The sequence below is a fragment of the Acanthopagrus latus genome, chromosome 11, assembly GCF_904848185.1.
Source record: "Acanthopagrus latus isolate v.2019 chromosome 11, fAcaLat1.1, whole genome shotgun sequence".
NCBI classification, from domain to species: Eukaryota; Metazoa; Chordata; class Actinopteri; order Spariformes; family Sparidae; genus Acanthopagrus; species Acanthopagrus latus.
This window is the reverse complement of record NC_051049.1, coordinates 7454022-7481448: the sequence shown is the minus strand read 5'-3', so window position 1 is coordinate 7481448 and position 27427 is coordinate 7454022. Positions and strand designations below refer to the sequence as shown.

The window sequence follows — 27427 nt, the reverse complement described above, 5'->3', positions numbered from 1 at the left end:
ATGCAATAACCCTGACCACTGCATTTAACACTCATATTTTAGTATTAGCTTACATATATTAATGGATTTTTGTCTTCATGAAAAGTTTATGTCTATGTACCACCTTGCCTCTCTAAATCTGCAGGAGTTTGAGTTTGAATTTACAAAGTTAAATGCATTATACATGATTGTTTTCATTGTCAACTCATCTGTCAAGTTTTCTCAGTTAAATGATTTGTCAACAGAATGCCACAAAAGTAAAAATTGTCCATCAGAACCCAGATGTATTTAGTCTAATGTAATTAAAGGCGTAAGAAAGTGGTGAATATATTCACATTTGAGAAGCTGAAATCATTGAAGCTTGAACATTTGACTTTCTGGTCTCTTTCTTTTGTTAGTAGTTGACCAAACACAAATGTGTATGTATGTATACATGTACAAACACATAGCATACACTCACTCATGTACACATATGCACATAAGTCCACAGACTTGGGACTTTTGTAATTGTGAGGTGCGATTCATGTTGTGAGGCTTGAGGGGTTTTCTGATTCTCACCTATAACATCTGCTTCTTTTTTGTTGATTTTTCTGCTGCTTTGTTTTACTGCGCAAAGAAATCAATAAATAAAACATTTTGCCAGATAAATAATTTTAAAGATTCATGGTTGAATATCCATATCTGAAAATGTCCAAGCTCTAATTATGATTGTTTCATGTGTAAAACCGACCTTAAAAACAACACAGTTTCTTACTGTTTTACCTTGTTTATATGTGGCGGACCCTGCCACATTACCAGCTTCAAACAGTGTTCTGGGGACCTTACTTTCCTCTCAGATGAGTTTGTTTAGTCAGGACCTCGTACTACTTTGTTGGGTAGTTGGATGCACAGTTACAATAAACTGTATCCTGTTAACTACATTAATGTGTAGTAAAAGAACAACTTTTCCTTTGTCGATGTTTCGTCTGATACGTGATTGTTCAGAGCAGTTGTCTGGATTCAAAGTCTGCATCAGTTCACACTTTGATCTTCAGGACAGCGTTACCAAACAAGATGTCTGACCTTGTGGCCTTGGTGCTTCACTCGTGCTCAGCTTCTGCTGAGCTTTCTTCTCACAGGTTCACCAGTTTCCTGCCCGTTCCTCCTCCTCCTCCTCTCCACAATGTAGTAATGTGTCAAAGGAAAAGAAGTGTGTTTTTGTGAAAGGCCTTTGAGGCATTAGAGTGCAGGATGCCTCTTAGAGGAGCACAGTATCCTGTCTGAGGAAGTGTGGACTGTTGCCTGCTTCCCCCTCTGCCCTGCCCTCAATGTCCTCCTCTTTTTTACTGTGCCAAGAGCTGGACCCTCTCTGGGCCCCCTGAAGATTGCAGTCAGGTTGGTGCTCTGTTGGCATAATGAAATACCATAAAATAAGAATCCAACATATCAGAGACAAGGTTTTGATATAGCACAGATGAGACTGAGAAACTGTTGACTCTATAGTCTTTACCCTGAAACATATGATATATCTACAAGCTTGTTCCAATAATCTGGTTAACATATCTAAGTGTTCCAACAAGAAACGCTACTAAAGAAAAGCAAAAAAATTATGCTAGGTCACGCCGGCTGCCATCCCGATGCATTAGTGTTTGTTTCTCAAAAATGTACATCTTAAGCTCATGTTCACGTTAATCACATGCTTTAATAGTCAAAAAAACACATCAGTTTTCTCTGTCCAGTGCTGCAGCTCTGTGTTTCCCCGCTCTGTTTCAGCTCCCGTCTCTTTAAGGAACCTCCTTCTAGTGACCCAGTCTGTTCTGATTGGTCAGCTCAAACATGTCTGATCCACCAATGTGTTGAATTAATAATTACATGCTAAACTAGCCGCTAGGCATAAATGTGTTTGGCAAATGTGTGACTTTGTGATATCAAAAAGGCGGGACTACTGACGAGGCATTTGAGGAGCAGTGTTTTCTATGGGAGAGAGGAGCGTCTTTAATTTCCAAGATCTGTTTAATGTACAAGAAGCTGTGAAACTTTACTAGTCACATTACGAACAACTGTCAGATATTTTATCTTGCTTATCAAAATTCAATAGATTTATTGACAAGCTGATGAATCTGAGATATGTGTTGGGCTTTCAACATCGTATCTTTTTAAGCATGGTTTTTGCTTTTTAACAGGGTTTTGTTTTCAGATGTGTGTTTATTATCTGCTTTTTATTTAGTGATTTATTGAGTGTATTCAATTATATTTTAGTGGTTCATCAGGATCCCGAGACACAGTCATTACCTCTTGAAATACACTTTGTGTGTTAGTGTGAACACTGTTGAGGAGTTATGTTCATCACATGTTGTCAGATCAAGCTTGTTTATTTTCTCTGCATGGGCAACCAAACCTACTTCCAAGTTAGCGTTTCCTAAAGTTAACTTATTCATCAGTCATTTAAATGTTACATTCTTTTCTCTTGTTTCTACTGAGTTGTCTAGGCCTGTAGTCTTCTTTCCTAAGATGTCATGTGTATTGTGTTTTCATCTCAATAACAACAGTAAAGAGTCTCTCTCTGCTTCATGCCCGTTCTTGTGAAACTCTGACCTTTGAAATCCCTCTTGTGATCTCTGAGCACAAACAGTGGGAAGACAATCAGCAGTCAATGAGCAGAGAGCAACTTTCCCTTGTTCTTCTCTAAATCTTGTGACTATCTTTCTTTATTTTTCCAGCAGTTTGAAAAAGACAGCTACCTACAGCCCTGGATAGCCCTCATTGTACAACCCAAATACACACAAATATCTCATGATTATTATGTTCCACGCAGCCTCGAACGTTTCCTCTCCCAGTTTTCTTTCGAAATCCTTTTTTTTTAATTTTTTTTTATGTTTGTCTTTGATCGGGCCAGAGTTTAAAGTGATCATCTCCTGTGGAAAACAATTATAGGATTGACAAAAAGAGAAAAAAAAAAAATACATGGAAAATGTCTTCTGTTTCCAGCTTTTCCAGAGGTGCGCTCGGTGTGGAGTGCCCTCCAGGAAGTGTTGGTTAGGAGGAGGGTGGGCGGTGGAGTAGGCAGGGAGTCCCTGTAGAAGTGACCAGGCCAGGAAACATGTGGACTTAGCGCGTAACGTATTCCCCCATCATCTCCCTCAACACTCCTGAATCCATGCCAGCAAAACAAACACAAACCTCCCCCTCCTCGTCAGGTGAAACGCTACAATCATCACGTCGAGGGCAATTTTCAAGTCCTGTTAAAGCATCATCATCATCATCATCATCATCATCAGACATGAACTTAAGTGAACACTTGTGAACTGGAGAGCACACAGAATTTTGTGTATGCAAAAATGATATTACAATGAACTGAACCACTAACTTTGAGGTTCACACTATTAGTTGTTTTTTTTTCCAAGCAATTTTTAAAGCAATTTATTAAAAGTGAACAGAAATGAATGTGTTTGTAATATCCTAACGGCTTGTTTGTGAAAGGGGTTGGTCACGGTAATCAGCCTGCAGAGAATTATCACATTAAAAAAGCAGAAAGATACAGAGCGACAAGTGAGCGCAGCAGAGCATTTAGCAGCTGAGGAGACAGATATCCCCTGCTGGTGTGGACCAGAACTTGCACAGTTATATCAGAGATATTTTTATTTTATTTAACGGAACTGTGTGTTTCATTTGGGTCGCCTGCCGGTAAGACTTCCGGGTGAGAGTCAGAGAGAGTTGGCGAACGTGACTTGAATAAAAACAGTTCTGCCAAATAATGGATAACGAAAAAATGACTATTGTGATGCCACACTTCATTGAGAGACGTCTGGCAGTAGAGATTACTGTGCTCATTTGGGTTTTTCTCTACATCAGAACACATCAGATGCATTTTAAACATGACAGGAATGCATCTGTGGGGATGGAGGTATGTTGACATTTATGTCTGTGCGTACTCAAATACCCAAATTCTCAAATAGTCATGAGAGAAAGGACAGCGGTTTAACTTCACCCCTCCTCCCAGTGTTTCCCTGTAGTATTACAGTCGGCGCTGCTGTTGCAAACACAGCGTCAGCAACATGGCTAAAGCTAGCAGCCAAAAACAACAACTAAGAATCTCAATTTGATCTAGAAACTCTGATCTCAATGCTATGAAAAGTACAACGCCCAGTTGATGAGAAGGTTGCGTGTTTTACTGCTTTGGACTGTCTCAAGTCATCGAGCGAAAAGGGAAACTTGTCAGCGAGGAGACACAACACTGCTGCTCTCCATCGACCGTTCAACCTTGTTTGACCTCACTTTCGATCGCTCTCCCTCGTCGCCTCCTCCATCAGCGGGGTTCTTCTTCTCTGCAAGTGTAGAGATTCCACAGCTATTCCAGTTTCTTCCACTGCTGCCTGCAGATAGCAACCAGGGAACACAATGCCTCTTCCTGTTTTGGTTGCACAACAGCAGTCACACTTCCTTTGTGCTGTAATTCATCCTTCTTTATTTTTTTGCGCGAAAACTCAATTTCAGCTACAGTTTTAAAAGGTACTTGTGTACCATTTTGTACATATTACATAAATATATTTTACTCCACTATTCTTTTGAAGATTTAATTACTCATACTAAATAGTAAATAACTAATAGGCCTACGAAATATGCCAAGTGGATAATATCAGCCCCACTTTCACCAGTAACATGAAAGTGACAATGCATCATGTTTTGATAATTACATTCAAGTAACATAAATGATCATTAAGTACATCTTGATCTTAGTAGTTAGTTCCAAAAAATCACAAATGGTGCGTCCATACGTATGTGTCAAGCTACAACATGTGTCATATCATGTTCACGTTATATTTTATTAGTGGAGTTTTATGAGATAGTACTAAGGTTCAGACACGCTTTACCTCCAAAATGAGCAGGTCTGCACAGGTTTTTTTAAACATGAGTTAACCCGCAAAATAACGCCTATGGACCTCATTCCCACTTATGTCACGCAAGGCTGTGATTCTTATCTGAAGCTGCACGCTGAACTTCACTGACGTCACAAATGCACTGAAACAGTTGTAACAGAAAAGAAAACCACAACAGACTCACTGTCAAACAATTGTCTGTAAAACAGTGAATACATTCTTTTGAGCATCACAACGTCCCACAAAATGAGTCATTTCACTATAATATCTGAGCCGATAATGTTTGGAAAGTCTAGCAGACCGCACGATTACATTATTTTAATCCTCATTCAAGTTAGCCAGGCGCTAACACGGTGTCTGGTAATAAAACATTGTTGGATAGATGCATCCCAAATTCCTTCTTTATTTAAACTACTGGATGTTGGTAACATGCCATGACTTGGCATGGTGGAAAATTTACTGTATTAAACCCGGGTGTTATGTTCACATCACAGCCGAGCTGAGCTGATAAAAACCCGGGTCCTCTGCTGAGTCGACTGACCCGGGTGTAAACGCAGAGCTCACATATTTCCATCGCAAGGGACATTACAGTTTACAGTAACATCTGTGTTTTCAATGGTTAAAGGTTACCAACAACACCTTTAAATAACCAGACTACTTCTTCCAAAATAAGGCTTTCACTCTGAAAGGTGTTACAATGATCAATATACTTAAAGGTGTTCCCAAGGCTAATGTGTAAGATTGCAACTTTACAGGCTAATGAAGATTAGCTGCGCTTCAGCTGAAGGGTTCATATACAAAAACTCAATTTTTATGTTTTTATATATTCATATGCTTTTTAATCGTGCACACCAGAGAATATCAGTGGACGCAGATTGGAAAGGCTATCTCAGAACTTTAAAAAAAAAAAAAAAAGCAAACTTTTTTTTATTATTTGATTAAATATAGGAAGTTTCCCTGGATCTCTGTGTTCACAGTTGAGTGTTTTGTGCAACACCTCGGTGTTGATCATGTGTCAGTGTTCGGCTCCTGCAGACAGACGCTCCTCCTCCTCCTGCAGGCTGCTCGGCCGGAGCGCGTCTCTCCATCCTCAGCCTCAGCCTCCGCTCCATGGGGACACACAGCCGCACTTTACCCTCCGCTGAGCACCTCCCTGCTGCTGCTGCTGCCGCTGCTGCCGCCGCCTGGTCTCATGACTTTCTCAAACTGTTGTCGGGAGTGGAATATAAAGCATCGGAAGTTATATGACTAGTACAGAGCGTGTGGGATTATTATCACAGCGCTTAAGTTTTTTTTCTTTAATTTATTTTTTATTGGGAGTTCATGAGGAGCGTGTCCATGTCTTCTGTCGGATGATGGCTCCGGCAGGCTCCGTCTTTTTACTGTTTGGGATTATTCTGGAAATCACTTGTGTTGCTGGTAAGAACATTAATTAAAAACTATTGATTTACACCACATTAAAGGACTTTTTTTTATGGAGGCTTGTAGTGTAGTTTGTTGTGATAGTGATCATTTCTACCAGATTATTTTTTAATTTCTGTCTCATTTAATATTTTATTTTAGTTAGTTAAGTTCTTCATTACTTTTGTGCTGAGTGTGTAAAAAGTATGACCGTGTGTGTCACTTCTTTTCAGTTCAGATTATAAATGTTGAACAAAGAAGGTAAATCTGCACCCATTAGATAAAGAAGAATAAGTTTGACCTGCTCATAATCCAAGTTTATATCAACAAGTGTATAATATTCCTACTGGCTCAGCCTAATGGGTTTTTTTTTTCTTCCATACAATACATTATGTGCTTCAGGGCCTCACAGGGAGGTGGTGGGCAGCGTGTATCCTCAGAAACAGGAACCCCACCTAGGCCACTCTGTGCTGGGCTATTCAGTCTGACCAGGCCCATCTTCCCCTGCTTCCTGTTTTGACACAGCGCCGCCATTTTCTGCAGCAGTGAAAAAAAAAAAAAAAAAAAAAGGCCCCAAGTAGCCAGACAGCTTGTTACAAAGCTTTTTTTTCTCTCGCTGTATTGTACTTTCAGTTTCGAGCCAGTGAATTTGACCTGATTGAAACAATCACAACATCTGACCCATTTCTGCAGCTATTATTAATTGGGGCCGTGCAGGCTGATATCATCAGTGTTGACTGTGTTTGCTCTGATTGACTCGTTTGTTGTTTCCTGCAGCCATTGAACTGCGCTTTATGCCTGATCCGCCGACGCTGAACCAATATGGCGTCCAAAGGATGAACAAATCCGACAACCTGGAGCTGACGTGCAGGTATGTATAAGAACACCTCACTGGATTCAGTCCATCCACTGACCCGTACATGAAACATTCGCTGTCTCTTGATCCGGCAGAGGTCGGCAGTACTTGAGGTGGACGACTCCTCCTACGAGCACTCGCTTCTCCACCAGCGACTGCAGCGGATCGGGACTCTTCTGCACAACACTGCGGATCTCCAACGCGACCGTCAACGAGACCGGACAGTACCAGTGCTCCTACAGAGACCTGAAAGTCGAAGATGGCAAGACTTCAGTGGCAGCTTATGTGTTTGTCCACGGTACAACTCATTTTAACCTTATTTGGCTTTGAGAAGAGTGTTTTTTTTGTTTTGTTTTTTGCAAATATGCTCCAGAAGATAGATGTGGAACAGTTAGGAAAATCATAATCAAGTATTTATTCATCTAGAAGCTACAGTAAACAAACCAACTCTCAGGCCAGATACACTCACTGATGTATTGAGTAAAATGTTGTTAAATGGTTTGGATTGTTATAAGTCATATTTCTGCAAAGACAAAGACAAAGCAAATGGTGTAAAACCTACAGTACAGGTTAGGCGCAGTTGTTGGAGGATCATTTAATGTGAATTATAGTTACAATACAGAATACTCCATGTCGTATGGCCCACTAAAGGACCCTTACTGTACAAGACAACTGTACCAATCTTATTTCAGGGAAGCCACCCCGGCCACCTCTTTGCTCTGCCCCTGTCTGATTTCTGTGCATTTGATTTGATTTCAGACTACAAAATACCATTTGTGCCGTCCGAGAAAGAGTACGAGGTGGTGTTCATCCGCGAGGGCGAGCGGGTGGTGATACCGTGCCGAGGCTCGGTGGAGAACCTCAACGTGACGCTCCACACTGTAAGGAACTGTTGTTTCTGTGTCCTCGTCACGCCGGTTCTTGGTGAAATCAAAATGAAAGTATTGTGCAAGCTTGAAGGGGAACTTCTGAAGGATGAAGTCACATTACAGTAAAGAATGATGAATAGTGATGATGATGAGTAAGGTTTAATGATTTGACAAGAGGCGAGAATCACATTGAAGAATTGGCGCCTTGTCGAATTCGCACTCGAAACAAACAGGGCAGCGTATTACGAGAATAACCGCTAACTGCTGCCTACTGTAGCTACCGTTAGCTAGTTAGCTCAGTTAGCTTTGCAGCTAGCAGTACAGACTGGGAGGTTTTGACCTGGACTAGCTGGTTAGCATGCTAACTTCAGATGGTCATCATGTCAAAACTGCTATTTCGTCACATTCTGTTGATGATTTTAGTCATTTGTTTCTCCAGTTTTCCAACTAAAGTTCTTACATTTGCACCTTTAATATGAAATATATAATTACGTCTAAATGTCAAGGTTTTCCACGCAGTATTTAAGTCAGATGTAAAATTCAATAATCAAAAAAAAAGTAAAAGAGATATTCAGATGTTTCTTCTCATCTAAACTCTAATGACATCATTAGGGTTGTTATTCAGACAGGAAGCTCCTCTGCAGCCACAGATGATACGGACAGTTTGCAGCTGTTTTCAACTTGTACTCCTCATGATGAGTAAACTTAATTATTTATTTGAAAGATTCGATAGGGAAAGATACAATAAACACAGACAAACTGAAACAGATTTCCCATGCAAACATCATAATGTAATTGATAAAACTAATAGATATCGGATACAAATCTAAACTTTAAATTAAAAAAAAAACTTATTTGTGTCTTCAAGCTACAGAAAAATATATTCTCAAGAGTCAGTTGCTCTGCTTTCAGCTTACAGAGCAGCTGAAAAGTAATTCAATCTCATTTCTCATCTTATTTCTTATTTACACAGACAGATAGTTGTGTGTAAAATGTGCTTTTTAAAATTCCGTGTTCAAAATCTGTAAATGTCTGTGTGTGTCAGAAGTATCCAAACAAGGAACTTCATCCCGATGGGAAGGACTCTCTGTGGGACGCCAAGACGGGTTTCACCGTCCCCAGTTATCTGATCAGCTACGCCGGAGTCGTGTCCTGCCAGACTCGTATCGGCAATGAGACGTTCAAGTCCCCCCTCTACATTGTCGCTGTTGTTGGTAAGACAGAGAAATGATTAATGCTAAAAAATATCAACTGTGTTAGTCACAAGTTTGTTTTATCGAACTTGAAGTGAAAGGGAGACTGGTGAGGGCGAGTCTGTAGTCTCAGGAGAACAATAGGCCGTTGACTGACTCCCGTGTCTTCCCGCCCTTTTCCGCAGGATACAAAATCCATGAGCTCACCCTGACCCCCGCGGATGTCAAGCTTTCTGTGGGGGAGCGGCTGGTGCTCAGCTGCACGGCTGAGACCGAGCTCAACGTGGGCATCGAATTCAACTGGACGCACTCCGGTCAGGCGCTGGTCAGTGCCTCACGCTCTCCTGCTCTCTTTCTCTGTGATGTTTGAAGAACACTTTAAATCAGCCTCGTTTACACTCAGACAGATATATCAGGAGTGGAGTGTCTCACTTCCTGTTGCCCTTGCACATCTTCCTGATTTCCTGCTTTCAGGAATCCTTCAGTTTATCTCTGCACCAGGTCAACGTGCAAAGGTGACCGGATGTGTTTGTGATCTTCTCGGTGGATCGGGCCGATATGTTCTAAGTCGTCTGTTTCTGATGTGTCCTTTCTTATGTCAGACCTCTGTGAACGGCTCCCGGCTGACCCACACAAACCCCCACAAAAAGAAGCTGTGGAACTCCCTGGTGCTGTCCAACACGCTCACGGTGGAGAACGTGACGGTCGATCACACTGGAGAATACACCTGCACCGCGTCCAGCGGGCTGATGGAGAAAAGCGCCTCAGCCTTTCTCAGAGTGTTTGGTAAGTGTACTGAATACGGGATGTTGTAGACAGCTGTGTGGGTGCTTGAAGCAAAGATACGTTGGCCAAAAAAAGTCATTCTAACAAATTATTTAATCCCATTCAAAAATTATGTCATGCTATTAATGTAATCCTTTAAAATACACGCAAACACAGAGATCCTAGGACGTGTTTTCATCTCTTAAAGATGGAGCATCTCATTAGCAAAAAAGAATAATTCTTTTTATTCTTTCTGCATCTCAGTGGCTGCCCCTTTAGATCAAATTGAAAGATTTCCTTGTGCAGCATTTTGCCGTCTTTCCCCATAATTCAGCCTGACATGTGTTGTATTTGGACTCGCTGTGATATTGTTGAGATTTTCATATAAAGTCCGACCTTTAATGAGTTTTACATTCATTTAAAAGCAGAGAGCCCAAGTTTATTTGGAAGCTGACAAAATTAGGTCTACGGTCGTCCGACAAGTCAAAAATATAACAGACTGAAAAAATAAAAAAAGCATATTTTTCCTTTAAAGGTCCTATTTGTAAGAAAATTAGACTTTAGAGTTTAATTCCATGCCAGTCAAATACAAACACTTTGCGTTTCCCAATTCACCAAATAATCACAGGGCAGTCGACCCGATCTACAGTCCCAATGCGTCGACAAGTTAGGAATGAGACTCAAAATCAACTCTTCTTACAAATATCACCTTTAACCTCCACTTAGCTGGTGAAAAAACAAAAGGCTTCTCATGTGTTTCCTTTACCAGTGACCACTCAAATGTATTATACTTGTCTATTTATCTTTCACTAGCTCATTTGATTTTTCTTGGCAAACTTCAGTCATTTATTTATTCCCTATTTCACCCATGAAACATTTCACATTGTCACATTTTCCCCATTGCTTCGTATGATAATGAGATGGGCGTGTCCTTACATTTCCAGGAGGTCGGAGGTTAAAGGAAAAATGTGGGGTTTTCTATTTTGTTTTACAATTTGTTTTCAGTTGGCTCTCCATAGAGTGTTGTGAATGATAAAAGTTTATTCTCAGGTTCCTGTTTGCTCCATTGAAATGTCTCCATTTCGACTTTATGTCGAGAATAAACTTGACATTTCAACAAGGTGCTTCAGAATCAGCTTAAGTGTATTTGTCAGCAGGACTTTGTAGAGACTGACGTTAGTAATGGCAGAGATTGTAGATCGTTCGTAATGTTCATAATGAACAATAAATTCCTCCTCTCATTTTTTCCCTCGCCCCTGGCCCTAACAGTCTGTACAACAAAGTTTTGAATCTTACTGATGATGATTTATAACAGCGTGTTGGGATTTTGTTTGGGTTTTACAGAAAAGCCGTTCATTGAGATAAAGGAGCCGTGGACGAAGGTCTGGGAGGTAAATGTGGGCAGTCAAGCGTCTCTCCCTGTCAAGTATTCAGCATACCCCGACCCCGGCTTTAAATGGTACGTTCACAGGAGAACAAGTCATATAATAAAAAGCACGAATAGCAGTTTGTTACACAGTCAATCAGCTAAATGCCTACTACAGTAAACAGCCTTGGCAACATGTTAAAACTCACAGTTTGTGTACTGAAGACAGAATTAACTTTCCATTGTGGCCTTCATTCGTGTTGCTCCAGATACTTTATGCTCTCATCTGTCTGCCCAGGTTAAAAAATGGCCTACCACTGAAAGATGACTACAGAATAAGACAGAAAAATGATCTCATCATCCGCGGAGTCACAGAAATGGATGCTGGGAATTACACCGTGGTCCTGACCAACAAAATGACCAAAGAGGAACAAAGACGCTCCTTCCAGCTGATCGTCAATGGCACGTACTCTCTGTTCCTCGTCTCTCCTCGAGCTGCCTGACGCTGTCGCTCATGAGGCTGTGTTGTTAACTGTAGATGTCTTCCTCTACAGTGCCTCCTCATATAATTGAGAAGGAGGTGGCGGTGGATACGGATGTGTACCTGTACGGCAGCAGCCCCACCCTCAGGTGCACAGCTCGGGGAAATCCAATACCTGCACAGATCGAGTGGCAGTGGATGCCCAGAAAGGACTGTCCACAGGCCTTCCAGTAAGTCAGCCAGATAGAGAGAGGGAGAGAGAGAGAGAGAGAGTTTCCTTCTGTGTATTCACAGTGTTCACTTGTTTCTCGGTCACTCATTGTCAACAGGTTGTTGTTTCAGGCGGGGGAATAGCTGCTTTCGTGATGTTGACAAAAAACAAGAGAAGAGACAATGAGAGCACACTCTGACCCGATGCAGATCGGCGGATGTGATTCACGCTCCTCACAATGTCCATTTTTAGACGGACGTCAATTATTCGGACCCAGAATGTGTTTACTGATGTTACACAATCAGAGATGTCTATTTCAAGCCGCGTAGCTCTCGCCGTCATGCGCGACACAGCCGGCGGCCTTAGGTATGCTGTGATTTGACGAGCGTGGATGGAACGGAGGAGGCGCCCGTGTGAGGGGCTGCTTCGACCATCAGCAGGTTCCTTATCTCTGGCCTACACATCTGAGCTCTTCCTCAGTTCTGCACTTTGTTTCCTGTTGTTCCTGTCCTGCTCTCTGTCCAAAAAAGAGCTTCTTCCTGCTGAAGCTGTGCCTCTTCTTGTGTACTCTGTTATCACACACGCACACACACACACACACACACACACACACACACACACACACACACACACACACACATGCACGCACGCACGCACACTTTTACAGTCCTATTCAAGAAAATACTCTATCCTGTGTTTCTTTATTTGGATTGACAGTAAAAAAAAAAATAAAAAAATGTCCTAACGCAGCAAAAGCAGAAAAGAGAACAGCATAAAAAACAGATACACAATCTTGAAAGTCAGAGTTCTCCATTCCTGTAAATTATTTTTTTTTAAGCCATATGTGTTTGAGTGTTTCTGTGAGGAAAGTTTTAAAGGAGACATATTCTGCTTATTTTCAGGTCCATCATTGTATTTTGGGTCACTACTAGAACAGGTTCACATGCTTTAGTGCTCATATAACAAGTCAGTTTTCTCATCTGTCCAGTGCTGCAGCTCTGTCGTCCCCCTCGGTCTCTTTAAGCCCCTCCCCCCTCATGAATACCCAGTCTCCTCTGATTGGTCAGCTCATGGACGCCTGAGACAGTTTCTGGTTGCCGAGAAGTCACTGGAGCAGTGTTTTCTGTGGGAGAGGGGTGCAGACTTTAGGCTTTTTAACTTTTTAACTTCGAACGTGCACCAAAAAAATAGAGAACACTGAAGGAAATGAAAAAAATAAAATAAAGGAAAAGCATCTCCTTTTAAAATATATCATAATTCCGTTTTTTTTTTTTGTGCCCACCAGGTCTGGGCTGACAAAGTCTGAAGCACAGGTAGCAGAGTGTACAGGCTGGAGAGATATCAGCAACGGCACCGGTCACCACCCTGTAGAGCAGATTATGATTACCACGGATCACGCACAAAAGGTAAATAATTCTTCAGTCAACCAGTGGATGTTTCTTTCTGTCTGTATTTAATGTGCAGTTATTAACAAAGCAAACACATTCCCCCAGAAAATCATGAGCTCTCTGAAGATCCAGAAGGCAGAGGTCCACGCTCTCTACAGATGCTCTGCTGCCAACAAAGTCGGCGAGGACTCACGCGTCATCTTTTTCCACGTCACGCGTAAGTCTTCATTTCAGTCTTGCTCTGCGAACATGACAGCATGTGAGCTGTTGTCATTCCCGCTTTTCTTATCTTCAGGTGGACTTGAAGTGAGCGTGTCTCCATCCAACGAGCCCTTGGAGGAGGACCATGTGGTTCTGCAGTGTAAGGCGGACATGCTGATCTATGGCAACCTCGCCTGGTACCGCGTGACCAACGTCTCCGAGTCAGAGCAGATCGCGTCGGTGCAGCCGTGTCGCTCCCTGACGCGGCAGCGGAGGCCCCTGAAGCACGGTGTGCAGTCCAGCCTGCAGGGCACCAACGTGACCGTGGAGCTGCTGCTGCCCAACGCCTCCCGTCAGGACGAGGGTCTGTACGCCTGTCAGGTAGAAAACATCAAGACCAAGGAGAGAACCTGCCTGCTGCGCCGCCTTTCGCTCAAAAGTGAGAAAAATGTTTAATAAAACTGATCGGTCATCATTTCCTTGAGCCTGAACACTAAGGCTGATGCTTCAAGATGTTATAAGGTCGATAGAAGTGTTTCTTTAAATGAATATTGTTTGATTCTGATTTTAGGCCACGAGGCTGCGAGGATACTCAATAATTTAACAGATCAGAAGGTCAACGTGAGCGCGACGATCAGCCTCAGCTGTGACGCCGTCGGGATGCCTAACCCGACGGTGGTGTGGACCAAAGACAACCACACCTTGGTGGAGGGCTCAGGTGAGAGGAGCACTGACATCAATGAACACTGACTCGCTTGATAAGTTGCCCGCAGCTGTTAAGAAGACAATATGGATTTCTCGCAGGTGTGATCCTGAGCCAGAACAACCACACTCTGACGATCCAGCGTGTGAAGAAGGAGGACAGTGGTCAGTACACCTGCAGGGCTTGTAACAGCCGGGGCTGTGACACCGCACAGGCCTTTCTGACGACTGAAGGTCAGTCGCTAACCTGGTACAGACGTAGTATTTCTTATCTGCTGATTGTATAGATGGATTATCAGTCAATGGAGCCCCTTTCACAGGCAAGTGAGTCAGACCTCGGCCCCCAGACTGATAGTTGTTGACATTTTGAATCTCTTTGTAGTCGTCCGCGTCTCCTTATGTCTCCTTTTAGTTCTTCTGTGTGAATTCAGAGTTGTGTTATTGTGGTCGTCTGGAGTAGCTCTTACTCTTTTGATTCTGTTTCCTTGTCAACAACTTGCCTCTCTTTGTAGTCGCTCTGGGCCTTTTTGGGTTTTGGGTCCTTTGTTGTTGTTTTGCTTCTGTTTGTACTTGTTCTGGGTCTCTTTGTAGTTTTTTTGTACTTCCTTGTAGTCGTGCTGATTCTCTTCGTGACTGCTTTTAAAAAAATCTCTATACTGTAGTTTTGCATCTCTTTCTGTAATTTTACAAAATTTACTGTGTTTTTCTTTTCCAAAAACAATCTGTTCGAAAAGAGACTCAGGCACAGGGACCCCTGGGCCTGCTGAGTCATACACCAGAATCAGAATCAGGATCAACTTTCCTTTATTGTCCCACAACGGGGACATTTGATTGCCACAGCAGCCAAAGGACAGTAATCTTTTAAAAAACAATAACAATATTGTCAACACCATCGATGAGAGTTAAGAATATATTGTTCATAGTTCACGCATGAGAGTTTCAACTCGTGGCATTACCCACAGTACTCACAATGACCCTGTATTTACATCTGGCCTCAACCTTTCACCAGTTCACATCACACATGCGACACTTTTGATATCAAACATGTAGAGTAAGAATAACTTTGCTTCCTCATGACGGGAAGTGGGCCCAGTTTGCACACATCCTCCTGGGAGTTTTCTAAATCCAAAACAATGAGGAGACTGCAGGACAAAGGGAGAGGCCAGCCCTGCCCCAGCTCCAGCCTCTGCTCTCCTGTTCACTCCTTTCTGTCCTGATCACAGAGACGCAGCGACAAACAAACAAATGCGCTGACTAGAACCAGGGGCCTACGTGACCTGGTCCGCGCCAGCAGAATGGGGACCCAGTTTACAGTTGCTCCCGGCTGAGGCGCCAAGTCCCACTAACAAGGGAGGGTAGAGGACAGACCCGTCTTCTACCCTCCACTCTTTATGTGAGGCAGCAACAGGGAGAGAAAGCAATTTAAAACTAGGGGACTCATATGGTTATCAGGGTGGGTCGGTAGGTTGAATCTTAAATGTTTGAATACCTCCTTGCTTTCCACCCTCTCTACAGCGAAAGAAAAACTACAAAACCCTTTTCTGACCTCCTCCTTTCCGCCAATAGTTTGGCTCAGCTGAACTCTACCGGAGAGAGACGGTTCATTACAGCTTGTAGTTACACACTCTGGCCCGTTCCAAGTTGTCTTTGGCCGTAGTTGTCCGTGCTGACTCCTGACCATTTGTTATGACTAGATAAAATATCAGTTTGTTTACAGTCCAGATTCCAGCGGTCTCCTTCCTCCAACCCAAACACAGACACGCACACACACACACACACACACACATGTGACATGCCAAAGACAATGACAAACCTGTCTGAACTTCTCGCAGCGCTGCCAAGCCACAGCGCCGGAATTATAATCGACATTCCGCGGCGGACGTCCCACGTTTTTTTTTTCTCTGAAGAACGGGTCCCCAATTTGTCAAATTAGTTCGGTTGATCCATCTTCTGTTTGTGAATCCCGCTGCAACTCATACCATTGTTTTTTTTTTTTTATTCTTCTTTTATTTTAGGTGCAGAGGAAAAGACTAATGTGGAGCTGATTGTTCCCATTGGGTCGGTGGTCATCGCCATGTTTTTCTGGTTACTAATCGTTTTCGTCATCCGTGGAAGAAAGAGAGTAAGAACTTCCTCATCCTCTCTTTGCCACACTTTTCCTTCCTCGGATTTTCCCCACCAGTTACACACATGGGAGCCGATAATGAATTAAAAAACAGGTTTACAACTCTAGCGCACACACACACACACACACACACACACACGCCTGCACTAGCACACACACACACCGTGGGAGCGAGTGACTGATTGGAAGTGACTGGTCTGGCTCTTGGTGGCTGCTGTCCTTTGTGTCCAGGAACAACAAGGCCACTCTCTGCTCCCATAAGTCACGTAGACCCGCGGCACAGATTGGGCCCCTTTTCACTGGAGGGGCACCGGAGTCACTGGGAAATGTAATTGAAGTGAAAGGGAAGAGATAAAACAAAATGATGTCCCTTTAATTCACACACATGTTCTCTCTCTCTATCTCTCTCACACTGTTTCAGCCGAATGGTGGCGATCTGAAGACGGGCTACCTGTCCATGATCCTGGACTCAGAGGACATGCCCATGGATGAGCAGTGCGAAAGGCTCACGTATGACGCCAACAAATGGGAGTTCCCTCGGGACAGGCTGAAGCTCGGTAAGACCACAGCTCTGAATCAATTCAGAGAATACTGCTGGCAGAAAAGTGGCATACAGAGTAAGGTGATGGTTCTTAAAAACAAATCTGCACAGCCCAAATGTCCTTGAGCAAGACATTAACCCTTTTCTTCAAGCAGTTGTTTCCCTCTCGGCGTGTTCGGTAGAATAATCCATCTTCGGGAGCGCTGGAATTGATAGTTGTCATGACAATCAGTCTAATAGTTGTTGAAACATTTCACTCAAAACCACAAATATCAACATCATGGAAGGAGATCAGTCAGTAATATTCATACAAATCACGAATGTCAGTACAAAATTTCATGGCAGTCCTCCCGACTGTTGCTGGAAGATATTTCCGTCTGGACCAAAGTGGTTGCCAGACTCACATTACCATCGCTAGAGCCGCTAGCAAGACTCAAAACTGCAGTTAGAAGTGTGTCATAAATCCCAGCTCAAACATAAATTTAGATACACAAATCCTATGACAGAGGGTGTTAATTAAGGCACACTACATCTGATAAACACTGCGTCCTCATTGGCTGTTTTGCTTTAAAGGTGACCCACTGGGGCGAGGAGCGTTCGGTCAGGTGGTGGAAGCAGCCGCCTTTGGCATCGAGAAAGTCACCACGTGCACCACTGTCGCAGTCAAGATGCTGAAGGGTTAGTTGTTTTTTTGTCCTCCCTTTCTCTCCGTACATGCACATGTATGCACAGCGGTTAAATGTGTCTCTGTGTGTTACAGAGGGAGCCACATCCAGCGAGTACCGCGCCCTGATGTCCGAGCTGAAAATCCTCATCCATATCGGACATCATCTCAACGTCGTCAACCTGCTGGGAGCCTGCACGAAGCCCGGAGGTGAGTCCTCATCGAGACGAGGCTTGTTTACTCTTTCCCCTTTTGTGTCCTGAGTGATTTTCTTCTTTATGAGAGCGAGTGATGGAGCTTAACGAGCTTCCCCCGACCTAATTACACCTCGCCTGCAAACACTAACTTATCTCTGTTTATTTGAGGTGACTGCTATTTATTTTCCTTTCCCTCTAATATGCCTCACGCCTCTCATTAAATCAGCCTCTAGATGTCCTCCGTGGTCCTGTAATGTGAAGTTATGAGTACTTTGATCCGTCTCACTTTGATCCTGATCCTCTTTGCTCTGCAGGCCCACTGATGGTGATTGTGGAGTACTGTAAACATGGAAACCTCTCCAGCTACCTGAAGAGCAAGCGCGCCGAGTACAGCCCCTACAAGGTAAATGATGTGGAACCCCTCACGCAGCCAATGAACCGCAGCCGGCCCTCTGATGTGGTAACATCTGGCCCAGAGCTCGGCACGCAGTCGCAACACTGACCACAGACGATTACACGGCAGTGCGCCTCAGTTATATCATTCGATCTCACATGAAACGAAAAACGTCTGGACGATGACTTGTTTTCCTCTTTATGTTACTCACTGATGTTTGTGTTGTGGTCAACAGAGAAAGCGTGTGGACAGCCAGCGGTGGGCGCCTGTGGAGGAGGACATGTCCGAAGGGGATCTGGGTCTGGGGAAGATCGCCCAGCTGGACATCTGCACGGGGACGGCTGTCTGCTCCCGAGCTGGAGACATGGCTTCAGGCAGCAGCATGGACACGCAGGAAGGTGGTGAAGAAGACTCAGAATGACACATGACCACTGCGTCTGGATGCTTGTGAAGTTGTTCATCATGTTTATGATCTCCAAATGCTTCATGTGCCGCAGAGAGCTCCGACGAGGACCATCTGACCATGGAGGACCTGATCAGCTACAGCTTCCAGGTGTCCAAAGGCATGGAGTTTCTGTCCTCCCGCAAGGTAAAACCACAGTTCTTCTTATTATTTAATCTGACATCGTGCTTTATGTGTGATTGTGAATTGTCCTGGTTGCTCTGTAGTGTATCCACAGAGATCTGGCAGCCAGAAACATCCTGCTCTCAGAGAACAACGTGGTCAAGATCTGCGACTTCGGCCTCGCCAGAGATGTCTACAAAGACCCCGACTACGTCCGCAAGGGAGATGTGAGTCCCCCCAAACTGACAAAAAAAAAAAAAAGATCCATCTCACACTTGATAGAACTGTGAAGCAATTAAACCTACATCTCGATCCTGCTCCAGGCGCGTCTCCCTCTGAAGTGGATGGCCCCCGAGACCATCTTCGACCGGGTGTACACCACTCAGAGTGACGTTTGGTCCTTCGGGGTCCTTCTCTGGGAGATCTTTTCTCTAGGTAAGCCTTGTTATCATCAGTAGACATAACATTTTACACACAATGACCACTGTATACCTTCAAAATCACCTATTTCGTATCTCCTGCAGGGGCTTCTCCCTACCCGGGTGTTTGCATCGACGAGTCTTTCTGCAGGAGGCTGAAGGAGGGAACCAGGATGAGACCACCGGAATACGCCACCACTGAGATGTGAGGGGGGGTGAAGGCTGACTGATGCGTTTCAGCCTCTCACAGAGATGTTACTCACTCCAACGTGATCGAATTTCCTTGTGTTCATAGATACCAGACCATGCTGGACTGCTGGCTGGATCGTCCCACAGACAGGCCGACATTCGCAGAGCTGGTCGAACATCTGGGCAACCTGCTGCAGGCCAGCGCTCAGCAGGTCCGTCTGAGTCCAATAAAACGTCCACTGTGCCCTTAAATAACTTCAGACTTTTGGTATTTTTATGACAGCTACAGTAGAGTCCCAACAGCAGAAAACATTTAAAGTTAAGCAGGCATGGAGAAAATCAATCACACAGGAGGCAGACGAACTAGTACCTCGGAGATCTCCCTCAGTTTCAGCCCCCAATGTGCCGCTGATACGGCTGTCAGTGTTTTATGTGTGAACTTGAATAACACGCGGCTGCAACGAGTTCACACCCATTCACCGAGCTCGGCCAAGTCATTCCGGGAACTTTAGAAAGTCATTTGCTGCAGAAAGAATGGGCTGACGCAAACAAGTTACATTAGAAAAGCTGATCACAGCAAAACAATATATTTCATAACAGCAATGAGAGAAAATGACCACAGTAGGTACATTGACCCGAGTACTGAAATCAAGCCCAATTTTAAAGTATTTTACTTGAGTTTTTGCTCATTTTCTGCTTTTTTAAAAATAGGAAAATGTTGTACTCTGTGCTCCACTACATATTTTTGATTTAACTTGAATTACTGGTTACTTTCAAGATCAAGAAATAACCTGTGATTTTATATCAGAATGACTTAAATGATCCTCAAGAGGGGATTCAAAAGCTACCAAGCAGTATGTAATATAATATATGTCAAATATATACAAATAAATTGAAATGAGACCCACATTTACTAGCTATATTATTAAAATGCACACATCAGTGCATCAATAATCATGATACTATAATATAATGTACATTTTTTTGAAAAATCTGTACTTTTACTTTTAATACTCCAAATATATTTTGAGATCTACAACCTTTGTAGATCTACATATATAATATTTTGAATGCATTGCCTCTTATTGCTGTCTGAATTATCGTAAAAACATTTTTCCAACTGGGAAAAATTCACATGAATGTTCTCTCAAGGTAGAACAACTTGACGGCGTATGACGCAGAAACATGGCAGAGAAAAGTAAACATGGGGTTGATGGTAAACAAACAAAAAAAAAACCTTTACCAAAGTCAGATATTGATTAGTCAGTGTATCGTTCCCTCACTCAAATACTGGGAACAGCTGTCAACATGCGATTAAATGCTAAATACAGAACAACTTCTTTCTGGCTTCATGTTGCTCCTGCATACCGACATGAAGTCAGAATAATGACTTCCCAACTCAGGAAATGGGACCATCTGAGGAGCTGTACTCATTTATGTTGAATGAACTGATCCAGCTTGTATTTGAGCTTATATTGTGTGTTGTTCTGCAGGATGGGAAGGACTACATCCCTCTGACAGCGGGCGGCGACACCGAAGGATCTCCACTGACCCCTGACCCCAGGAGCCCCTACAGCAAGCCCCAAAGTGGGGAAATCCTGGAAGCTCAGCTCCACTATGACAACCCGCCGTCCCTCAGGTCAGCATCATTCTCTCCCTCCACAGTGTCACCTCTGAAAGTTACAATACTCCACGGTTCAATCAGTTGTCTCCTCTGCGCAGGCCGTCGCAGCAGAGCGAGAGGTGCAGTCGGCCGCTCAGCGTGAAGACGTTTGAGGACATCCCTGTGGCGCACAGCAGCGTCATGGTGAGTGTGACTCTGCAGGTAACACACACTCACAAAACACATTTCCTCTGCGCACTACTGTCTGAAAATGTCTTCCCTCTTCTGACATTTCTATCTAATTTTATATTATATTTGATATCAGTTATCCAAGGAAAACACCATCACAACATCAGGGATGGAATGCAACTAAGAACATTTTTTCACTCATCAATGAATTCATTACTGAACAAACTTAATTTTGGGGTATTCCAATTTTGGAGTTTTTCCATTTTCTGCTACTTTATACTTCCACTCCACTATATTTTGAATGAAAATATTTCAAAATACTTTTACCTGTCTACATTTATTTGACAATTTATTTACTAGTTACTTTGCAGAGCACATGAAGCGTGATGGTTTACAGTTTATACATCCATGTATGATTTACTTTTACTTGTATTTTTGGTGCTTTTGGTACATTTAATATCAGAGACTTTTAAAAAGTATTCCTATGGGTGACTTTGACTCTTACCAAAGTAATATTTTAGCACAGTGTCTTTTGCTTTTACTCCAGTATGACTGTTGGATACTTTATAAGACGCTGCACAAAGCAAAGCTTCAGAAATAAACATAGAGGCAAATCGACCTTCTCTGACACGTCAAAATAAAGAATGTGACAAAGCATTTTTATCTGATTGCATTAGATTGTTCAAGTGAACCTAATAAACTGTCAGTTTAGTGAACTGCATGGTTGTTTCTTCATCCATAAACTGATACACATATGTTGATCCTGCCTTTCTGACTTTCTATTAAATCTATGAAAAAAACATTTAAAGATGCAAATAGTGATTTTCAGTGGAAGTTTATCATGTGACTCAGTAGATGTGATGCTGAAGTTAGAACTATAGATGATTTTCTTAATATTAGATGACACATTGTGTGAAATAAGTCTGTCTTTGCAATAGAAGCTGATAATGGAAACACCTTATATAAGTCCTACTTTACAAACTAAAGTGCAAACTAAAGTATATTACTGAGTCCCTGTAGTTCCACCCATGGCATCGACCACCAGCGTTCATTTAAATGTTTGCTGCTCCTGCAGGAGGGCCACACAGACAGCGGTATGGGCTTCTCACCAGAGGAGGTCAAAGGTTTAAACCGACACCTGTCTACTACGCCCAACTTCAGGTGAGGACTACGCTTCAGCATATAAACCTACATCACATTACGTCCACTGTTACTCACACAGCAAACGTGTGTCTCTTCATTGGTTTTGATTCTGAATACATGCACCCTTCCTGGTTTCTTCTCCCTGCAGTCAGCTGCTGCGCTGTAAGAGTAAAGAGTCTCTGGCCTCGGAGTCATCCAATCAGACGAGCGGATACCAGTCGGGGTACCACTCTGACGACACGGACACTCCGATCTACGCTAACGAGGAGGTGATCATGAAGCACAAGATGCTGAAGACGCCCGACAAGTTCAACGTGGAGATCCGCTACAGCACGCCGCCCGTCTGACCCCACACATGTCCCAACTACTTAACCCTGAGTCTTTTCACTGTTCGGTATTTGTTTACCCTCCGCGGGCTTCACACTTTTAGGAATTAATCACAACTCTTGCAGTAAAGCAGCTCGGGTCACGACTGTGGCGCTGAGACATTTTGACAGGAGATAACTTAATAAGTCAGCTGGAGGGGGAAAAATGAAGGTTGTATGATAAGTTTGTAAGCGCAGCGCTCTTTGGACAGCCGGAGGAATGCTATCGTGTTTACACAGCGAGTTAACGGTCTGGGCAGCAGAGACATGAGGACACGCCTACTTCCTCAGGCACAATCCACCCACTTCCTGTATTGCAGGAAATGGCATCTGGAATTTTTAGACAATTGAAACAGCAAATGTTTTCTTTCTTTTTCTTTTCTTCTTTTTCTTTTGGGGCGAAAAAAACTAAAAAAAAATCCTGTCAAGGAGACAGTTCTCACAGACCAATCAGAACAATGATTCTAGAGTCACATTTGTACAGTTCTTTTTTTCGCATATAACTTACAGTATTTTATTAAATAAGTGTATCAGTTAACCTGCAATAAATGTAACTAGTTTTATAAAATAAAAATACCCACAGATTAAGATATATCCTGCGTGTTTTGTTATTCTTTTGTTTGACAAATCTCCCATATCTTTGCCTTTTTGTCCATCTCAGACATGATAATAATGTGTGTTTGTCAGTTTCTCTTGTCTCGTTTCCTTTCTCTTCGCCTTACGCAAAGGAGACAATACTTTCCCAGCCTTGGTCATTCTGTGTGTGTGTGTGTGTGTGTGTGTGTGTATCCTATAGGAACAATGTCCATTCAACCTTGGGTATTTTCTTAGCTGCACTCAGATCACAGTGCCCACAATAGCCCTGCCAAGGCCGGTGTGTGTGCCAGCGTGACAACAAACAGAGTGTAGGGGCACGTTGAGAGGGGCAGATTTAAGAGAGCTGGTTTGAGAGAACAGGAGAAAAACAGCATCCACACTGGATTTTTGGATGTTGCTTCTTACACTTCCAGGACTTCACGCATGATACTCATACTACCACTTATTACGAAACTGTGAACACTTAACAAGTTCATGTTTTCTAAGTCACTGCTCATGACTTTTGTTTAGGATTATGACACTGGATTGTTTTGACCCCGGTTTACTTTTCGGCCGGGATGTTCGGCCTGAAAGTTAGAGGAGCTGGTCAGACTGGGTGGGTGACGGTGCATGAGAACACAACGTATTGTGTCTGCAATCAAGGACAACAAACACCAACTAATTATAGCAAGAGGAGAGGAAACGACACACAGCCTCTGAGGAGTTGTTTCCACACTTCCACACGTAATACTGGGAGGTTAAATTTAGAAAATCCTCCCGCTGGAAGAGGCCTGGGAAGACTGGGACAGAGGCGGCTTAAGAAAAAAAAAAAAAGAAAGAGGAATAGCAGATATAAAGAACTGTGTGTGAGAAACCCCTACTCACAGAAAATAGATTAGAAAAGGTCTGTAAAGCTTTGAAATCACATTTGAAAATCCAATTATTCTGAGTGGGTGTCAGCACTGGTTTTGTTTGGGGATAACTGAGCAACAGTGCCCTCTACTGTACTAAATGTGTAGTTACATGCCACTTTCTTCCTCTGTTATCTCTCAACTCAGCATGCCAGACAATTGATCAGTGGATATCTGCCACCATGGGACGCTGCCAGGTGAATATGAAAGCATTGCTGATAAGACTAATGCTTCATATGACAGATTTATGCTGGAAAACAGACACGGTTTCTGGCCTTGTATCTGGAACAAAGGGACGACATCTTCGACTGCAGGAACTCAGTTTAATTTCCTCAGGAATGGACAAAGACAGGCTGAAGGCAGAGCTCTGCACTGGCAGGAAATACCTTGGCATCCAAAAAGAGACTCATGTAATAGTACATACCCTGCCAAACAGGCTGCCAGCTCACCAAAATGCGGCCAGAAGAGACAGATAAATATTCAAACAGACAGACAGACAGACCCTCCCAACGCAGTTAAGCACCTGTAGCATGATTGCTACCAGCTGCTGTGGTGGAGGGAGAACACACATGCTAAACACAGATTGACTCCAGGTACCAGAGCATACGTGGTGAGACTGTGGACCGGCTCACTTTATTTAAAATAATTTTAAAAAATGGAATAAATAAATAAATAAATAAATAAATAAATAAATACAACACTGACTTGAATCTCTGTAAAGTGGATTTTATTCAGCACTATTAATGGCATAAATGTCCAGAACTGCAGGCCCTGAACACGGCATTATAGGAGCAAGTTAGCAAGCAAGGAGGTTTTACAGTTAAATGTAATGAACAAATAGTTGAAATAGCTAAAAGTAATGGCCTATACAGTTTAAGAATATATCTCAAACTATTTGATTTATTTCTATTTGAATCTATTCTATATCTACAGATGGTTAAATGCAATTGATTAACAGTTGAAATTATCAGCTAAAAGTAAATAATCAAACTAATATGAGTATTTGATAGATTTTGGAATACTTAATTAGACATAGTCTCATATATATATACTTAAAATAGTTTGCAAAAATGACAAACTTTTTTAAGTTAGCCTAGCTAAAAGTAATGGATATATAGCTGAGAAATGCTTAAAGTAAAACAAATAGTTTTTAATTATTTTGAAGTCGGGATTGAATTAGCTAGAGTATTAAATAAATGTTCATAAACTTGGTTTACTACAAATAGTCCAGTCTAATGGGTAAAAGGTTAAAGATTGCTGAAAGGACAGTTGGTTGAAATTGTTCAGTAGGTCTAAGCCAGTGGATACATGTTTAAGATCGATATGGAGATAAAAAAGCTAAATATAATAGAAATAGTTTGCCAAAAGAAAGGCTTGAAATAGCTCAAGTATGAAATAAATGCTTAAAATAGTAATGAAATAATAGCTGAAATAGCGGTAAAAGTCGAAATAGATAGCTAGAAGTGATAGTTCAACAACGGAGTAGTTTAAATGTGCAGTTTCAAACACTCGTTTATGCAAATTGAACTGATCACTGGATAAACTAAAACCTGCTCACAGCTCTGATAATGTCCAGCTCCATGCTAAATATCTACACGTGATGTGATGGAGGGACGACACACAAGTGTCATTTGAAGCTACAGTGCATCTCCCACCACTAAGGGGTAGTAATGCTCTAACATCAGCCCTCACACACTCTGCTCCGGTCTGAGATGTCAGAGAGGCAGAGCAGTAATCAGGATATCTTGTCGCTTGATGGCACACCCTACGCTTTTACAACCCAACATCCTGATGCTGTCGTAACATGTGCTGTGTGAACCCATGAAGGGTGACAGAGCGTAAGCATCATGCGCAGACAAAAATCTACCTTGCTCTTTACGCTCATCTGTCTAATCACATCAAGAAAGATCAGCTGAAATCCAATACACATTCATGAACGCAGCCACACACACACACCTCAGCATGGAGTTGATAGATTGGCTTGTTAAACTGTCAGATTCAAACCGACAGGCAACTGGGGATTAATGTCACTCAGAGATAACAAATTCTAATTTCCTATTGCGTGGTTCTGTCAGCGGACCGTCACTTCACAAAGAACTACCTTACCTGGCTAAAAGAAGAGAGGAATAGCCACTACCGATCAACACAGGGGGCTTAGTTGCATTTTAATACACCACCACGCTTGGACACAACACACACGCAAACAAACTGATTCGATAGATATGCTTGTTTCGCTGCCAGACAGGCCTGTAGCAGCCTTATCTCATCTTCTTGTCACATGCCCTGAGCTTTTTAAAGGCTGCTTCTAACAAGCCTGTCACTCTCTCGCTGGCAGTTCAGATTGACTTCTGTGATAGACGACAACAATTGAGCGAAAAAATCAACTCCTGTGGCATTTGGTGTTCGGAGGCAGCGGGGAGGGAGGAGGTAGCCCCGGGGCAAATGGTGCATCAGAGTTTTCTCAGACAAAAGCAGCCAAATAAACATTAGAAGAGATGATTACTTTTTGCCACGAGAACACGATCATTAACGTAGTAACTGAACCGCGATAAACAGTGAGCATGATATAGTTAGGGCAGAATAAATTGGAGGATTTATTGTTGTGACGCAAGGCCTGGGGCTGCCGGCGCATTTCATTTTGTGTCTGGCAGGAGAGTGGAGGTCTGGCAGGAGGAGGTGATATGGAGCTCTGTTGGTGCCTCTGGTCACAGACTGTAAACGATGTATGTAACCGTCAGTCTGAGCTGCCAGTCGCCTGCAGGACGCGCTGCTGGGCTACAGGGAACGTCTTCCTCCAACAGAGTGAACGTGTGTGTGTTTATTTTTTGATTGTATGCAACCTGGCATGACACTGTTTTGATGCAGTTGTTTGTACACGCCCAGCTATCCGGTGAGCTTTTGATTTATACCTGTGGTTTGCAAGTTTGACAGTGTAAATGGCTTCAAGGGGGTAATTATCTTTAAATTAATTGGAGGAGGAATTCAACACAATGGCCTGTAAAAAAAAAAAAAAATCAAAAACACACACACACACAAGTTAATTCATTTAATAAGTGTGGGAATGTATTTGGATACGTATCAGCATTTCACAGGATAGTACATCTAAGGAATGTCATAAATGTGCTCAGTCATAGTTAAAGACCCAGTAAGCATTATATTAGTATTCCTAAATGTAACGTCACAAAAGTTCTGATATCACTTTGTTGGTGGTGCTCTGTAGCCCAAGAACCATCATTGCAATTGAACAAAAGTGTTTTTTCTGCCTAAACCTAACAGTG

At 42.7% G+C, this 27427-nt stretch overlaps 1 protein-coding gene across 2 annotated transcripts; it reads left to right on the top strand.

The window, feature by feature from the left end:
• Positions 1–5890: 5890 nt before the first annotated feature.
• Positions 5891–23257, top strand: kdr (kinase insert domain receptor (a type III receptor tyrosine kinase)). 2 transcript variants are annotated; one of them, XM_037115598.1, is made up of 30 exons: positions 5891–6254; positions 7014–7107; positions 7188–7390; positions 7852–7973; positions 9010–9175; positions 9340–9479; positions 9757–9940; positions 11264–11378; positions 11584–11747; positions 11840–11996; positions 13263–13383; positions 13471–13582; positions 13661–14005; positions 14138–14284; positions 14371–14502; positions 16284–16390; positions 16815–16950; positions 17508–17612; positions 17695–17808; positions 18110–18198; positions 18425–18587; positions 18687–18778; positions 18859–18981; positions 19078–19189; positions 19279–19378; positions 19469–19574; positions 20856–21001; positions 21085–21169; positions 22230–22315; positions 22446–23257. In XM_037115598.1, exons 1-30 carry the CDS (start codon positions 6080–6082, stop codon positions 22642–22644), a joined length of 4140 nt encoding a protein of 1379 aa, XP_036971493.1. In that variant the 5' UTR covers positions 5891–6079; the 3' UTR covers positions 22645–23257. The 2 variants fall into 2 exon arrangements, with proteins under 2 accessions (XP_036971493.1, XP_036971492.1); XM_037115597.1 differs by having other exon boundaries at positions 9007–9175.
• The last annotated feature ends 4170 nt before the right edge of the window (positions 23258–27427 follow it).